General features: G+C 35.3%; 2 protein-coding genes across 4 annotated transcripts; both read right to left on the reverse strand.

Annotated features, from left to right (window-relative positions):
• Nucleotides 1-6,902, reverse strand: LOC130895657 (xylulose kinase-like). Of its 3 annotated transcripts, none has more exons than XM_057803092.1 (10): nt 6,762-6,902; nt 5,926-6,026; nt 4,088-4,324; nt 3,463-3,642; nt 2,609-2,710; nt 2,124-2,409; nt 1,525-1,669; nt 558-844; nt 409-506; nt 1-346 (listed from the first exon to the last, which is right to left on the reverse strand). In XM_057803092.1, the coding sequence occupies exons 2-10, from the start codon at nt 5,977-5,979 to the stop codon at nt 134-136; spliced, it is 1,602 nt and encodes a 533-aa protein (XP_057659075.1). In that variant the 5' UTR covers nt 5,980-6,026; nt 6,762-6,902; the 3' UTR covers nt 1-133. The 3 variants fall into 3 exon arrangements, with proteins under 3 accessions (XP_057659075.1, XP_057659076.1, XP_057659074.1); XM_057803093.1 differs by having other exon boundaries at nt 6,639-6,781; XM_057803091.1 differs by lacking the exon at nt 6,762-6,902 and adding an exon at nt 6,080-6,113.
• A 1,136-nt stretch (nt 6,903-8,038) lies between these two features.
• LOC130895658 (uncharacterized) lies at nt 8,039-18,377 on the reverse strand. Its single transcript, XM_057803094.1, has 3 exons — nt 18,080-18,377; nt 13,355-13,613; nt 8,039-8,137 (listed from the first exon to the last, which is right to left on the reverse strand). Coding segments are annotated over exons 1-3 (384 nt in total). The 5' UTR covers nt 18,203-18,377; the 3' UTR covers nt 8,039-8,135.
• Nucleotides 18,378-19,019: the final 642 nt, after the last annotated feature.

A 19,019-nucleotide genomic window follows, 5' to 3' on the forward strand; every position in this document is an offset into this window, starting at 1 on the left:
TTTTATATTTACCAATTTATTTGTTTAATTCAAAATATAAATTATATGATCACAGGATTACTTTTAAAGACAAACACTATTAAAATGTTGAAGAAATAAAAATAGAAATCGCCGCGTGGATTTCGTTTTGTATTCACGAACCGCGTTGCTCCGACGTAAGTTCTTTCACAATCGCTCTGTATCTTTGAACCATAGGTAAGTAAATGGTTTCAGCGTCAGGATAAGGGGTGCAGATCAGTTGTGGTTCCGGAAGGGTTGAAGTGATCTCGTCGTACGATTTTTTACCGAATAATAAACCGTGTTTGGCTTGATAGGCAGCTCCCAACATTGCAGAATTAGCAGCCGGCTAAAATATTGAATTTAATTAAGAATATAAATGCACCGAGTGAGATAATGAGTAATTATTACTTGAACATAAACTGGAGCGTTGAATACATCTGATAAAACTTGCAAAATGGCTTTATTTTTTGAAGCACCTCCGGTAGCTAATATTTTTGTATTTTTATCTAAAATAATTGACCGTTATAAAGAATTTCAGTAATTTAAAGAAAAATTACCAATTTTGAATCCGAAATCTTCGGAATACGCTCGATTCCTTATACACTGTCCTTCTATTACGGCTCTAACCTCTACTTCGGGACTAGTGAATTTATTGACACGCCCGGTTTTACTGAATCTGAAGTCTCCATGTAAAAAGGGGATTATTTCTTGGTTGTCGTAATAAAGTCCTATGTTGCCAAAATTTCCTCTAGGAGTACTTTCTAAAAGTTTACTAAAAGTATCCCAAGAACTTCCCGCCTCTTTATTTCGAATCCTTTCCCTCGTTAAAGAACCATTTTTAAAACTAAAAGAAACACAAGAATTAGTTGTAATAAAAACTAAAATGAAGAAATATTTAAAGATGAAGTCAAATTCTGAATCAGTTTAGAACTCATCGCATGCGCACATTCAAAAACCAATTTAGAATCCATCAAAATTGTCCTGTTATCTTATCCAATAGAATTACTGGAACCGATTCAGAATTAATAATAAACAAATGGAATTGATCGCACGCTCTCATTCAAAAATTATCTATGTCCTAAAAATGAACAAAGCTTTATTCGCGGATCCGATTCAGAATCAGTTTAGAACCAATAACACGCGCACTTTGAAAACAGAATTACTGGAACCGATTCTGAATTAATAACGAACTGCAATAGACAATAGCTTTGTTCGCGGGTAGTTCCGAATCATTTGATTGCCAACCCATTCAGGGATGTTCATTTAGAACGTAATCAGAGTGACCCGCGAACGACAATTTTGTATGTGTACGCGCGCGATCGGTCCCTTAACTAATTCAGAATCAATTTATCGCACGCGTACATTCAAAATTGCCGTTTACTTTTGTTAGTGGTAAATCGACATCCCGAATGGGTTCATAATCAAGCGTGCGCATTGGAACGATTCTAAATTTTTGATCAGAACAAAGTTATCGGCTAAAATATCAGATAAAAAAGAAGTTTTCATAAAAACTGATTAATTTACCATAATAAAGCCATATAAGCGTTTTCATCTATGGGATTACAAAGTACGTGACCATCTAGTACCAATTTAGGTTCCAAAAGCCAAAGAAAAACTGTATCACTAGTTCCCAAACTAACGGCTATCCAACCTTCCGTTAATCTCATACCTGAAAACATTAATTTGATGACAGGATGTTATTACGAACTCGTCCACGACATGGACCATAAAACCGGTCCTGTGAAAGTTTAAAGAGAATACGACGATTCTAGGAAACCGTTTGATATTGTTTTTATCACAACGGCGATTTGTTTACATTGTTTTTAGAACCAATTAATAGAAAAGCCTTTTTTTTTATTTATTTATTTACCTCCTATACAATTCTTTTTGGTATAAATACGTGTCAGTATATAATTGAATGTCATAGCGAACGTTACGAAATAGTAAAAAGTGAATTTAAATAAATTATATGAGTAGTGAATAGTTGATTATAACAAATAGTGCAAGTGTATAAGTAAATTAATTAAGTGATAGTGTGAATAAGTTCCCCTCATCGTTAGTAATAATTTAAATAAAGATATAACAAATTTTTTTGTATGAAAAAATTCTCATTTAAAACTTACCGATTAATGAAGCGGGATTATCTCCAGTACAAGCAACGACTTTACAATTCGTATTAAAATTGTATCTTTCCACATAATACGGTGATATACTTCCAACAATAGTAGTGGAAGGGACAGGGTTGTCTAATTTTTCGGCAAGGTTCGGTCCACAAACGTCTAGTAAAGTTTGGTTCCACGATTTTGTCCTGATATCCATAAGGTTCATACCGGAACCGTCGGATATGTCGATAGGGGCTATTTTACCAGCAAACAGGGAACATAGGAAACTGCTCACTAGAGATATACGCTAAAAATTTCGGTATTTCAGTGCAGATGTATTTAGATTGGACACGATACAAAATTTGGATTGCATATTAGTCAATCTATGTTTGAGAAATATACATTCAAAACTGTTTCGTTTCAACACATGTTACAGCTATATTTGCACTAATTTATTTAATCATAAACTGAAAATTAAATTAATCAGGGTAAGATTGAATATTTACCTCTGAGTTTTTGTACGCTTCTGGTTTGGTTTGATTAATTTTGCATATCTGGGAACCTGTAAACCTTTCATAAGCTCTGGATCCAGTTATTTCTGCCAGTTTCTAAAAAAAAAAAAATATTTTCACTTCACTATTTATCACAATAAAATTAAAACTGATTCTGTAGTGATATGGAAATAAAAGCAAAAATTATTGAAGTGTAGTACTAAATTGATCAAGGTTAGGTATCTAAGGCATTTGTAAGTCAAAAATTCCACCATTGAGTGGAAAAGTGGCCCCAAAAGAGAAGGCAAATTTGTTGGGTCTTGACTCTGAGGGAAAACTACCACCTGTCTAGAATTGGTTCACCGATAAGTGGCATGGACATCAATAAAGCCACTAGCCCCACTGGAATACCATCAATCGCATTGGAGATATGTGCAGTTGAACTAACAAGTCCGCTATACAAACTCTATCATAGAGGTCTCTTTCCTGCAGATTGAAAACTTGTTTTTAGTCAACCCATATTGTTCTCTCATTCATATCACAACCATTCCTTATGATGCTCGAATCAATAAACTAACCAGAAACTTGAAGAACTTAGAGCACAAGAGAAAGACCGCTGGTCTGACTACCATAGCAGATTCTGTTCCAAGCTGTCCAACATAATACCACATAGAGCAGTATTTGCAAAACTTACAGACAGATAGATGTGTCTCAGAATCCTTCTACAGACGCCCAAAACCGAACACTACAACCTACAGAAGTTGAAGTTCAATATCTACAGGCAGGTACCACTGGAACTATTCGAGTATAAAAGGAATTTATCCTCTTGTGTTACATAAAAAAGATTTAATGTCATGTTTGATTATTACCATTGGTCCCCCAACTGCGTCCTCTAATAATTTACACTGTTTGGTAGTACTGGCATCCATCCATATTGGACTATTTGCAACAGCAAAAGATTGAGCTAATTGTTGATGAAGGAACTGACCCGGATTCAATTTTGCCAATGTTTCACCAGCTCCTCTTTGCCAATAAACGGATCCGTGTTGCTGAAACAATTTAGAATAACAACATCATATTATTAGAGATCAAGATCGTTTAATGAAATATACCAAAAATGGAAAATCCAAGTTCCTACTTTCCGAAAAGCCCTTATATGTAATTATTTTGAAAATTAAACAATTTTAATTACAGTTACAATTTAAATACCTCAGATAAACATAATGAACCAGTTGTAGATAGTGTCTACGATAAACTAATGAGTTTTTTTGCTATTCAATTTCAAGACCAATTTCAGGACTTGCATTGTTTTAAATAAACAAAATTATAATTTATTTAGACAACACTTTTAAATCAAATAATGCTACCAATTTTTAAAACTAATAAGAAATTTATGACTTTTGGTAATTATCAGTATTAAAACATTTCAATATAACGATTTCGATGTTCTGTTATAATCAAAATTAAAATTATATTGATTAAGTTTTTCCTTACCTGTCCGCTTCCAGAAACGGCGGCTATTTTAGAAAAATTGATTCCTGCTACCGTGAGTTTATCTAGAACAATATCTAATGCCTTTACCCACATCAACGTTGGAGAAGTGATGAAGGAATTATTAACTTTATCTATAATAGCGCCACCCTGCGTACGAAATTCTGGCAAATCTGAATCGTAGATCACTATTTGTTCAGCTACGATTTCTAATTTTTCGTTTACCACAGCTGCTTTGAGCTAAAATTAAAAAAATCATTCAATATGATCAAAAGTAACATAAAAATAAAGGTGAGTAATTATAATTGAAAGTTATCATCAAATCTGTATAAATCACCCCTCCAAAACACAATCATAGTTTGTATAGGCGTATTATAGCACACCCTGTATAAATATTTCTTAATTTATTTGAAATTATTGAGATAATTATCACGCGCAATTGTAAAACGGATGTATGGTATATTATATATCTTTTCGTGCAATAATAAATTACATAACCTGAAAATTCATTATAATAAAAGATTTTCGATAAGCGCAAATTCAACTTATCTCAGTTTATTATCATTTTATAGAATAAGATTGTCGCTAATCTTTTTTCCATTATGTTTTACAATTTATCAGATTAAATTTTCAATTAAAATAAATTATTTTCATATGAATAAAACTTTCCATACTGCGCATGCTCTTTTATACATCGTCTTATTTTTCTAATTTTCTGCTGTGCGAATAATCTCGTTTATGTCCTTAATCAAATTTATATATTACAATATTAATGTTGGTAATTCAAATTTTTTGGTTATTTTCCGTTTTTAAAATGTTTATCACTCAAGTAAATCTAATAATACCATGTAAATTGTAGTGATGGCGTGAATTTATTGATATAAATTGTTTTAACATTATTCAGTTTTATTGTTTGTTAATAACGTTAATTCCTACTTTTCATTCTAATATCCAACTTGCCTTGTACGAAAAGCACAGTACAGCAATTATTTAATATTATTTATATGAAACTAACTATTTAATTAAAATCTCATGTAGGTAATAAATAAATAAAACCTTCTTTTTGAGAAATAATAAGTCTACGAGTTGAGTGATTTAGACATTTTTATATGAAATTAACAGAAATTATTTATATTTGATTAAATTCTAATTTTGTACTAGCTTATTATCCATATATTTAAGTTACAGCTTTTACTGTAAGATATTACGACAGATGTTTTACATCGTTGCCAGGTTGTAATGTTTTTCCGGTTGGTATAACATTATTTCAAGAACATAATTTAAAATTTTGATTCAATACTAAACTAGTATATAATGAAAACTACTAACCACATCTCTTTAAAAATGAATTGGAATTAGTGGTTTTTTTGTTCTCTATCGAAACAAATACCATTAGAATATAAAATATATACAGATAGGTGTTAAATGACTTTAAAGTCGATGCACTCTAACTAATAATATATTTTGAAATAATGAGGAAAAAGATCTACTCCGAATAAATGGTTGATTATATCTTATAGGGTAATTTTAAGTAACAATAATAAATCATACAACATTGGAACCACTGTTGCCAACATTTACTACTGACAGACGAGCAGTGATTCTATTTACACTTTGGATACAAATGTCGAAATAACGGCATTTATTTTAATTGAAAATGTTATTAATTTACAAATCACTATTCAAAATTATATGTTATTATCCCATTGGAAGCTAGACAACATCGCTTAAATTCCAAATATGTAGCCTGCTTACTCATTGTATTGCACAATATACAAATTGAAAATAGGCGCGTAATTTGAATTTAATGCTAAAATCGTTAATATTAAATTTAGACTTACCTGCTGGGTACTGAGATCCAATCCAAGGTACAAATTATCTCCCTCGTCGCCCATTTTTGGAGTAGAATAAAATTTTTTCCAAGGATCTATATCATTGCTACCTAAAACAGCGCGTATAAATTCTTGTTAACACTGTTTTTACGTTGAGTTTTACGTTTTAGTACATTTGCCATTTTTAGTTTGAAATGGCCATGGATGTTTCTTAAGAGGAGTTGACATTTTGATTTTGACACTTTTTCTACTAACATTTTGATAACAAATAACAGACATTGATTTTTTTTTGATAAAATGCAGATTGAAAAGTGAATCATGGTATACAGTATTTGTCAAGCCATATAATTATTTTTTTTTTTAATTATAAACACAAAAAAAACTAACGAACTGTCTAGTTTCCTTAGGTTCCGAGAAGTGAAATAATCCCAATAAACATGTAAACGAACATCAAAAGAAGTAAAAGTAAACCAATCAAAATTAAGAAAATCTGGTTCCGGAACAAAAGTTTTTTTTAAAAACTAATTATATATACAAAGATAAATATTGTTATTGTGAATTTTGTATTTTTCAATTTTTAAACGGGATATAAACAATAAGACCGTATACATGACATACTTTTTTACGAGATAATTATAACCTCAAATTATAAACTCACATTGTGGACGTATATTTATTTATAAATTATTGCCTGATCTGAGAAATGGAAAGTAAATATTTACCTGATTATCGATTTTTAATAATCTAAAAATAAACTGTTTGGTTTCCCGTAAAAAACGCGGTGACAAAACTTATTTATTTATAAATTATGAAAACATCGAAAATTTAAAAAAAAAATTCCATACCTTCTTCTATTAAGCTCTAAATGTTACTGCAATAGGTAAGTAACAGAACAGAATATATCTCTAACGCGTGTAATTCTCGACGAGGTCAAGGCACCGGGCTCCGATTTGTGATATCGTGGCTGGTATTACGATAGAATCAGACGATTATACCGCGAATGAAAACAAATATTGTATACACAAGGTGAAGATGGAAACGAGAACTTAAGGGAATTTTACAAGAGTTTAAACGAAGAATAATATTTAAAAAAAAACTACTTAATGAAATTGTTAGTCAATCCAACGATTACTTTTGAGCATTACATCGAGAAAACAAATTATCTTCAATCAAAAGGTGAATTTATGGCTGATTATATTATTTTTAAACAGGGTTGTTAGTCTAGGTTTTGGTTAGAATAAATTAAAATTGCTTGTAATGCTAAGTTTAATAACCTAACCTAACTTTACATAATTCGTTTGATGCAACTTTTGTGGTGAGATATAAATATTGTCAATACAGAAGTCATTTTATTTTTTGTGTGTTTTTTTGTAGAATATATATAGTGTGTTTTCTAAATTTCGTCTATAAATGTAGTTATTTTCCTAACGACTATTTAGATTCAAATTATTATCAATTCAATTGATAGTAATATTCATCATTGTCTAGGGACGTAAAAGTAACATAACGTTGGCATCACTGAATTATAACTTACACAATGTTAATTCCATAGAGTTAATATTAAAGATCAAGTTATAGATATAGAAGCTTGTTAAAGTAGATCTGAATTGCTGATTGAGAAATTACTTAATTCTGATTGGAACGCCATTATGTCAGTTTCGAATGACGTTTCCTCTATCATCAATATTAACTCTATGGTTAAATCAGCACGGTATATGATCATTTCTTTGCGAATAATGTTCGTTAATTTCGAAAAACTATAATGCGAGTTGTGATACGTAAAATGGTAAATATTTCGTCAAACTATAGATCGAATTGTGTATAAACCGCGCATCCATCAATTATTATTGTTCGAGACGAAGTTAACAAGCATCTTTTACACGTAGCGGCTTCTGAGTGGATACAATGCTTTGAAGGTTAGTTAATTGAAAGTGTTAATTTAAATCTGATTGAATTGATACACGTTTAGAGAGTATTTCGTTTGTTAAATGCAATTACTATAACTGAGAATACCGATTATCCTGTGAGCTGAATGTAATTAATGTTTTTTAATAAAAATCCTCGTTTCCTATTATGAATTATGATTGGGAAATGGTGGGAAGGACAAATAATAAAAAATAAGTATTATATGAGCATTTATTATCAAAATAATATCCAAAAGAAAGAATTTTTTCTTCTCAAAACAACACCACGCTGTGTGGGTGGACGGCGACCAATATTCCTGAAAAAAAAATAGAAAAAATAAAACTTATATATTGTGAAAATAATAGCATTCATTATACGTAAATTAAATTGTGTAATTTCAAAAAAATCTGATTTTTATCACGTTTGAGCTTGAAATTTGGTTAATAACGAACAGACAAGCGTTTTTTTCTTGTCTGGGCCCCTGTCCTGTCAGATCTAGTGCCTGTAGAACTGCTCAAATTACGGAGATATCACGTAGGCAAACACTTAGCTTAATGAGTCATTCTTTGAACTCCGAAAAGCCTCCAAGCACTGCTACGACCAGAGAAAAGATGTAGTTATGTGTTTTATAGATTACGAAAAAGCTTCTGGCAAAGCGCGATACCGTAAACTTGTTCAAATACAAAGGCGATTCAACACAGATCAGGAAGATAAACGTGGAACCAATCAGCTGCAGTTAGAGACAACAAAGAAGTTTCAGAGGCCCAGAATATTCTTAGAGGTGTTAGGCAGGGATGTGTCCTTTCTCAACTCTTATTTAAATCTCAATTAGGTATATACGATATGCCCACGATACATTCCTGATACCAAATAGCATGAATGGTCTCCAAAACCTTCTGGACTCAGCTGGAATACCCTGTCGGCTTATGGGAATCAAAATCAACATCAAAAAGACGAAATTCCTAAGGATAAAATACCAAATTTGGAAAAGAGCGGTATATATGGAATTAGCTGTGGTGATTGCTACCGAAAGTATATTGGACAAACTAAAAGATGCGTTATTGTGCGGTTTAAAGCTCATTTGAAATATGGACGGACCGTTAGATGGAAGAGTGGCACAAATAGGGCCAAAGGGCCAATTCCTTACAGCCCCCTCTATATTTTAGTAGTCAAAGAATGAATCGCCGAGGAGTTTTTTTCGCGGGAGAAGGTTTATTGGCGGGAAAATTTAGTATAAAACAGGTTTTAGTTTACCTTCAGTCTCTGAAGACGATAACTTGGTTATCGAAACGCGCGTCAAACAGTGAAATTGTGAGTGTAAACAGTGTCTGTGAGTGCGACAAGTTAAAACTTGTAAATACCGGATGAGTTGTTTATTATTCGAATAAAAAAAATACGTCGACGTATCGTAGGCAAGAGATTGGCCTCTTTGGAAGGGTTCTAGTGAAGAAGACGTCGCTGGGGGGACTGAAAAACATAAAATTTGAACGCGTGAAGAGTGGAAGCGCGTTTTATGGATTGTTGAGTCAAAGTTTGAGTGTTTGTGCGCAAGTCAAACGATAGACCTGGTAGCACGTTTTAACTGTGGCAAAATCTTGTAAAACGGGCGCCATATTGTTTGTTACATGTCGGGGATTATCGGTTCTTGTAAATTTTTCTCGTATGAAACGTCTTGCGCGTGGTTTCAAACGTGGCATCGAAATTTTAACGTGGTTTTTACGTGCGTCGGTTCAGAATTTACTGTACACGTACATTTTGACACAATCAAATATAACCAAAGATATTTGCGGTTGAAATGATACGCGACTCTTCTGGTATTCCCCGTATACATCTCCAAGTAGACCTTTTGTCCCCTATTAAATATTTTGTTTACCTTTTCTGTGATTGAAACTAATGCAGAATGTCGCCATGTATAAATTCTGTGCATTAATTTAACGAAAAAAAGTCGTAGTTTGGGGGAATCGAGAAGACGCCGTCGAACGGAGACGACGACGACGATGGCGTCGCGCCTCTGGACGCCGAGAGTCCTAAGAAGTCGTCGGCGCTACCCCGACTGGCTACTATCCTGTTTAGAGGCCGTCATGGCGTCACCCTTATGTTTGTATTTTTCAAAAACAACTCCGCCATCGTTTATTAACTGATGTTATTGTAGATTTGATGTGCAGGACCGATATGTAATCTATTTAGGGGTTTCTTTCAACAACAACTACCCCTTAACACAGAAGAAAATATACGGGGTAAAGAGAACGTAACTAGAGTCCGCACAAATATCGTATCTGGTGATTTTCGTGATTTGTGCTTTTTCTGGCACGAACTCTACTTTCCGATGTCTGGAATCTCTTGATATGAATCTAACAGCGACCTCTAATGTATAAAGTTTATAGCTATTATTAACCTGTGGACAATTTTGAAAGGTAGGGTGTAGAAGATTACAAAATGTTTGTGCTTTTCTACTAATTATAGAATCGGTGTTCTCAGTTAAAGTAATGAATTTATACGTAAAATAAACGGTATTGAAATTCTAGTTAATTATGTTAGAAATTGGTTAGGTTAGATTAACTGTGAAATGTATTCGGAACGTAATCATTAGGACTAGTCCATTGAACAACGATTTCCGTGAAAACGCAACGATTTGCTTGAAATTTTGACAGTAGATACTTTGGAAATCAAAATCTGCCCTATGCCGATATGTCTTTTCACTCTAGGGGTGAATACCACCTTAACTAGGAGGTTGTGGTTGAAACCAACCGTGGCAGTCGATACAAAAAAGCATTCCGATCGTTACTGACGAAAAATCGTCTTAGAAATGACAAAAAAACTCGAAAAAAATGACAAAAATAATAGAAGCAACTGAAAATGACGATGAAATTACTGAAAACGTCGAAGAACCGGCGAAATATATGAAAACGACAGAAAATAACGAAACGACGACTGAGAAATGACGGAAAAATGAAAAAAAAATCGACAAAAAAGATGAGAATGATATAAAATGATAAAAACAAGACTGAGAAATGAAAAAAAAATATGTGAGAACGATAGAAAATGGCTGAGAAGTGGCAAAAAGTGATAAAAGTATCGATAAATCCGACAGAAAGTGACGAAAAAGGACGGAAAAACGACGAAAAAGATGAGAATGACATAGAATGATGAAAAAAAGACTGAGAACTGAAAAAATTATGTGAGAACGATAAGAAACGGTTGAGAAATGGCAGAAAATGATAAAAGTATCGATGAGAACGACAGAGAATAACGAAAAAATGACTGAAAATGACGGAAAAACGACGAAAAAGATGAGAATGACATAGAATGATGAAAAAAAGACTGAGAACTGAAAAAATTATGTGAGAACGATAAGAAACGGTTGAGAAATGGCAGAAAATGACAAAAGTATCGATGAGAACGACAGAGAATAACGAAAAAATGACTGAAAAATGACGGAAAAACGACGAAAAAGATGAGAATGACATAGAATGATGAAAAAAAGACTGAGAACTGAAAAAATTATGTGAGAACGATAAGAAACGGTTGAGAAATGGCAAAAAATGACAAAAGTATCGATGAAAATGACGAAAAACCGACTGAGAAATGACGGAAAAATGAACAAAAATCAACGAAAAAGATGAGAATGACAGAAAATGACAAAAACAAGACAGAGAAATGATAAAATTATGTGAGAACGATAAGAAACGGTTGAGAAATGGCAAAAAATGACAAAAGTATCGATGAAAATGACGAAAAACCGACTGAGAAATGACGGAAAAATGAAAAAAAATCAACGAAAAAGATGAGAATGACAGAAAATGACAAAAACAAGACTGAGAAATGATAAAATTATGTGAGAACGATAAGAAACGGTTGAGAAATGGCAGAAAACGATAAAAGTATCGATAGATCCGACAGAAAGTGACGAAAAATGACGGAAAAACGACGAAAAAGATGAGAATGGCATAGAATGATGAAAAAAAGACTGAGAACTAAAAAAAATTATGTGAGAACGATAAGAAACGGTTGAGAAATGGCAGAAAATGACAAAATTATCGATGAAAATGACGAAGAAACGACTGAGATATGATAGAAAAATGACGAAAAATATGAGAACGTTAGGAAACGACCGAGAAATGGCGGAAAAACGACAAAAAAAAGGGAATGACGAAAAATGACAAAAAAAACGACAAAAGAACAAACAAAAATTATTAGAACGACAGAAAATGTCCAAGTAATGAATGAAAAATACGAGAACGATATAAAATGAGGAGAAAACAACGATAAATGACTAAAAAATATGGAAAACGAAAAAAGAGGACAATTAAAGACAAAAATAACGAAGAAACGATTGAAAACTGTCAAAAAAACGGCACGGAAAATATGGAAAATGAAAATGAAAAATCGAAAAGAAGTGAAAGAAAAACCGAAAAAAATGGCGAAAAAAAAATGAGAAATGAAAGAAAAGTGATACAACGATACAAAAGCGAGGAACGACTCAGAAATAATCAAACAAGAAGAAAAAAATCCTCGAAAGGGTCCAGAAAACCATCAAAAAATATGAAAACGACATAAAATATTGAAAAAATTATGAAGAAATGAAAGAAAAATGGAAAACGGTGAAAAATTAACTGAGATAAATATAAGAATGACGAAAAACCGACTGGAAAACGATAAAAACCCGAGGAAAAACAAGAAAAAAATAAGAGAACGATCGATAGAAAATGAAAGACGAGAAAAAAGTTTTTGAAAGACAACGGAAAACAGATGAAAAATATGAAAACGTCAAAAAATAACTAAGAAATTGAAGAAAATTATGAAAATGACGAAAAATCGACTAAGAAATATCAGAAGAACGATAAAAAACAAAATAAAAAAATGTGATAACCAGAGAAAATGTCTGAGAAATGAAAAAAAAAACATGACAACTGCAGGAAATGGTTAATTAGAAATAATAAGTAAGGAAAAAATATACGAATGATAGAACACGACTAAGAATTGACAGAACCCGACGAAAAACATGACATACGACATAAAATAACGGACAAACGACTGATAAATAACCAAAAAAGAGAAAATTCCCAATGATAGACGTCAATCTAAAATCATTTTTCTTTTCTATCGACAATGGAAGAGTATCAGCAATCCGCGCAAATGTAGGAATCGAATCGGAAAATTATAACCTCGAAACTTGCATCTCCATCTTGTATCGAGAGCCGCCATTTCGCCACTTGTTTAATCGATTCTCATTGTCTATTGTATCGATTAAAACACCACAATTTAAATGGTATTAAAAAGAGTAATCGCCGGGAACCGCCGCCGAAATAAATTCTAAACTTATTCAACCGATATGGCGCCGATGTTATTTTTCAAATTGGCCGACATCATTTATTTACGTTAGAAGTTTCTCGAAAAGTTAACTGCACGCGTTAAATCATCGTTCTTACCTTCTGGAACGAAAAATATATCGGTATTTTCCACAAATGATTAACGTACATACATAAATATATATAAAGATTGTCTCGAATCTCTTATTAATAAGACCACTTACATTTTCGTAGATCCGGAAGGGTGGACGCTATAGTTTGCAAATCGAATACCAATTTTTTTCTGGCTTGCTGATAATCTCTTATATCTTTTTTCAATACGGTCGTTTCCACGTACTCCATCTGATCCAACAAACGGAGACGTTGACGTATATTCGACAGTAATAAAGTGTCGCGTTTACATTTGTAATTTTGGAGAAGGTTCAGCATGTTCTCCTTCTTGGGGTCGTTGAGGTTAGTTTCCGAACAGGCCTCATCGTCTCTCTAAATCGGGTAGATTAATTAATTAACCGAAGCATTTTAAACATATTTTTCGAATACATCGCTCAATAAGTCCTGTACTACTAGCTCAACAATGCCTCCAAAAGTTTTGTCCATCTAAAAGGTCAATCGAGGTGGTTACTCCAGAAAATATCAAAAAAGTCCACTAATTGATGATTCGGAGCTGTTTTTGGTGAAGCTTGCACGTAATAAATCACATTTTTGAAAAATGGATCAATCACTTCGACTTGGAATCAAAACGATCATCATTTGAGTGGATTAGAGCCGGTGAACCACGTCCGAAACTTCCACAGTCAGTTGGGAAGGTTATGGCTTCGGTATTAAGGGATGTGCATGGAAAACAATCTAAAAATGGCGTCATATGTCGAAGAAAAAACCACTTTTCCACCAAGCGAACGCACCGATTCACAAGTCGATGGAAACGATGGTCAAATTGAACAAATTACCAGATCTAGTCTCCAGTGACTATTGGCCGTCTCCAAAAGCGAAAGACAATCTAAACACGGCCTCATATGTCGAAGAAAAAACCACTTTTCCACCAAGCGAACGCACCGATTCACAAGTCGATGGAAACGATGGTCAAATTGAACAAATTACCAGATCTAGTCTCCAGTGACTATTGGCCGTCTCCAAAAGCGAAAGACAATCTAAACACGGCCTCATATGTCGAAGAAAAAACCACTTTTCCACCAAGCGAACGCACCGATTCACAAGTCGATGGAAACGATGGTTAAATTGAACAAATTACCAGATCTAGTCTCCAGTGACTATTGGCCGTCTCCAAAAGCGAAAGACAATCTAAACACGGCCTCATATGTCGAAGAAAAAACCACTTTTCCACCAAGCGAACGCACCGATTCACAAGTCGATGGAAACGATGGTTAAATTGAACAAATTACCAGATCCAGCCTCCAGTGACTATTGGCCGTCTCCAAAAGCGAAAGACAATCTAAACACGGCCTCATATGTCGAAGAAAAAACCACTTTTCCACCAAGCGAACGCACCGATTCACAAGTCGATGGAAACGATGGTTAAATTAAACAAATTACCAGATCCAGCCTCCAGTGACTATTGGCCGTCTCCAAAAGCGAAAGACAATCTAAACACGGCCTCATATGTCGAAGAAAAAACCACTTTTCCACCAAGCGAACGCACCGATTCACAAGTCGATGGAAACGATGGTTAAATTGAACAAATTACCAGATCCAGCCTCCAGTGACTATTGGCCGTCTCCAAAAGCGAAAGACAATCTAAAAACGGCCTCATATGTCGAAGAAAAATCCACTTTTCCACCAAGCGAACGCACCGATTCACAAGTCGATGGAAACGATGGTCAAATTGAACAAATTACCAGATCCAGCCTCCAGTGACTATTGGCCGTCTCCAAAAGCGAAAGACAATCTAAACACGGCCTCATATGTCGAAGAAAAATCCACTTTTCCACCAAGCGAACGCACCGATTCACAAGTCGATGGAAACGATGGTTAAATTGAACAAATTACCAGATCTAGTCTCCAGTGACTATTGGCCGTCTCCAAAAGCGAAAGACAATCTAAACACGGCCTCATATGTCGAAGAAAAAACCACTTTTCCACCAAGCGAACGCACCGATTCACAAGTCGATGGAAACGATGGTTAAATTGAACAAATTACCAGATCTAGTCTCCAGTGACTATTGGCCGTCTCCAAAAGCGAAAGACAATCTAAAAACGGCCTCATATGTCGAAGAAAAAACCACTTTTCCACCAAGCGAACGCACCGATTCACAAGTCGATGGAAACGTTGGTTAAATTGAACAAATTACCAGATCTAGTCTCCAGTGACTATTGGCCGTCTCCAAAAGCGAAAGACAATCTAAAAACGGCCTCATATGTCGAAGAAAAATCCACTTTTCCACCAAGCGAACGCACCGATTCACAAGTCGATGGAAACGATGGTTAAATTGAACAAATTACCAGATCTAGTCTCCAGTGACTATTGGCCGTCTCCAAAAGCGAAAGACAATCTAAACACGGCCTCATATGTCGAAGAAAAAACCACTTTTCCACCAAGCGAACGCACCGATTCACAAGTCGATGGTAACGATGGTTAAATTGAACAAATTACCAGATCTAGTCTCCAGTGACTATTGGCCGTCTCCAAAAGCGAAAGACAATCTAAACACGGCCTCATATGTCGAAGAAAAAACCACTTTTCCACCAAGCGAACGCACCGATTCACAAGTCGATGGAAACGATGGTCAAATTGAACAAATTACCAGATCCAGCCTCCAGTGACTATTGGCCGTCTCCAAAAGCGAAAGACAATCTAAAAACGGCCTCATATGTCGAAGAAAAAACCACTTTTCCACCAAGCGAACGCACCGATTCACAAGTCGATGGAAACGATGGTCAAATTGAACAAATTACCAGATCCAGCCTCCAGTGACTATTGGCCGTCTCCAAAAGCGAAAGACAATCTAAACACGGCCTCATATGTCGAAGAAAAATCCACTTTTCCACCAAGCGAACGCACCGATTCACAAGTCGATGGAAACGATGGTTAAATTAAACAAATTACCAGATCCAGCCTCCAGTGACTATTGGCCGTCTCCAAAAGCGAAAGACAATCTAAAAACGGCCTCATATGTCGAAGAAAAAACCACTTTTCCACCAAGCGAACGCACCGATTCACAAGTCGATGGAAACGATGGTTAAATTGAACAAATTACCAGATCCAGCCTCCAGTGACTATTGGCCGTCTCCAAAAGCGAAAGACAATCTAAACACGGCCTCATATGTCGAAGAAAAAACCACTTTTCCACCAAGCGAACGCACCGATTCACAAGTCGATGGAAACGATGGTTAAATTGAACAAATTACCAGATCCAGCCTCCAGTGACTATTGGCCGTCTCCAAAAGCGAAAGACAATCTAAACACGGCCTCATATGTCGAAGAAAAATCCACTTTTCCACCAAGCGAACGCACCGATTCACAAGTCGATGGAAACGTTGGTTAAATTGAACAAATTACCAGATCCAGCCTCCAGTGACTATTGGCCGTCTCCAAAAGCGAAAGACAATCTAAACACGGCCTCATATGTCGAAGAAAAAACCACTTTTCCACCAAGCGAACGCACCGATTCACAAGTCGATGGAAACGATGGTTAAATTGAACAAATTACCAGATCCAGCCTCCAGTGACTATTGGCCGTCTCCAAAAGCGAAAGACAATCTAAACACGGCCTCATATGTCGAAGAAAAAACCACTTTTCCACCAAGCGAACGCACCGATTCACAAGTCGATGGAAACGTTGGTTAAATTGAACAAATTACCAGATCCAGCCTCCAGTGACTATTGGCCGTCTCCAAAAGCGAAAGACAATCTAAACACGGCCTCATATGTCGAAGAAAAAACCACTTTTCCACCAAGCGAACGCACCGATTCACAAGTCGATGGAAACGTTGGTTAAATTGAACAAATTACCAGATCCAGCCTCCAGTGACTATTGGCCGTCTCCAAAAGCGAAAGACAATCTAAACACGGCCTCATATGTCGAAGAAAAAACCACTTTTCCACCAAGCGAACGCACCGATTCACAAGTCGATGGAAACGATGGTTAAATTGAACAAATTACCAGATCCAGCCTCCAGTGACTATTTGCTATTCGAGAAGTTCTCGCCGGTAAAAAATGCAGTTAAAATGAAGAAGCAATTGATGAAACTGATGCTTACTTTGAATCAAAAGACAAATCCTTCTACAAGCCCGGCACGGAGAAGTTAAAGAAACTTGGAATCATTGTATTGCTCTTGAACGATGAATACGATTTTCGTCAAAAAAATGCTTTTTTTCGTTATTTAATCTCACGACTTATTGAGTGATGTGTTATTCGCTTTTTGCACATCTTGAATTCTAATAAAAAAGATCCTGGCGCGTGTAGAAACATCCCTCGTTTCTCAGATCCCTCGCCCTGCAAAACAGCGCTGAGATCATAGTTATAGAACGCACCAGATATTTTTTTTCTATTTCTGATGTTTTTGTAATGAAAAAACTACGCAAAACATTGGCTGTAAGCTCTACGCGGTCTTTACGACTGTGAAGAAGAATCACCTGGATTAAAATTGGGGTTTGGGGATGAATGATCCTCTTTGGAATTGATTCCGCGTTCAACCGCATGACCTTATGTCTTGTACAATGATGACGTATCCTCTACTAGTTATTTTCTTCGGAATTCCTAGTTTTATTCCAGCAAATCAGAATTGAGCATTCGTAAAAGGTATATCGGTTCATCTAGTTCATTTTTTTAACTCTATCAATCCCAAATAGAGCGATCGGTGCAAACCTATCACCCAAATGCGATTACGAACGCCCAACGTAGCCCCTCGTCGAGTTTCCCGACGCCCACTTTGGGAATCGCGGATTTAACTATTTATTCTTTAACGCGTTTCAAAAGATATTTCATACTTACGTCTGGAGGTACAACCACGTGGGATCCTTTGATATTGGTAGGGATCCTGATAACGATTTGTTTTGATGCATCTATCGAACCACTCGGTATTATAATACTAGCGAAATCATCCGTACAAGCCATCGTTCACTATTAATTTAATTGGAGACGAAAATTTTGAACACAAAAACCGAAAAAGAAACAAAATTGAGACGTCAGCGTGAAGTTTTGACAGACTTCATTTTGAGACTAAAAGTTTTAGAATACCTACTAGATAAGCGTAGGTTGTACGATTGATTGAATGTTGAATCGGTCAATGTCTTGATGTACTAACTCGGCGTGTCCTACGGATGTTTCTAACCTTTAAATACAAGGTTCAGTATTCGAACTCGACGTTCCCCGGATCCATCTAAGCTCCGTGCAAGATGGATGCCGCGTTCGCTTATAATTGAACAAAACCAGCGTCGTGGAAATGTTTTTATCGAGTATTTGGGAATGTTTTGTAACCGTGGATCCGTCACTTCACGACCGAATCAAAATAACAATCGAAACAATGGATTGAAAAGGAAGAACCGGCTCTAAAGTTGACGCAGACCGTTCCATGTGCTGGCAAGATCTTTTCCGTGTTGGTCCAGGTATTTCTGGGACCTCCCTCGTATTTTTAAATAATAAATACGACAAAACAAATTCAGTCGAGTGTTTTCTTAGTGTATATACTTAGTTATAGGAAACGGATATTTATCTGATTTGAACACAAACATATAAAAAAAAAAACAATAATCATGTCGTAATAAAATTCTTCAGACATGTTGTTTTCGTAGAAGAAACCGGTGCCGATGTTCTGCCAAAAGCTTCTCTTGGTGGCTCCGACACTCCGGAGCGTGACTTCTTTTCGGCTCCGGTTAACCGGACTCCGATGTACGGGTGGGTCTGACGCGCCGGCCATCCGAGGCGCCATCCG

This window comes from Diorhabda carinulata, chromosome 6 (assembly GCF_026250575.1).
Source record: "Diorhabda carinulata isolate Delta chromosome 6, icDioCari1.1, whole genome shotgun sequence".
NCBI classification, from domain to species: Eukaryota; Metazoa; Arthropoda; class Insecta; order Coleoptera; family Chrysomelidae; genus Diorhabda; species Diorhabda carinulata.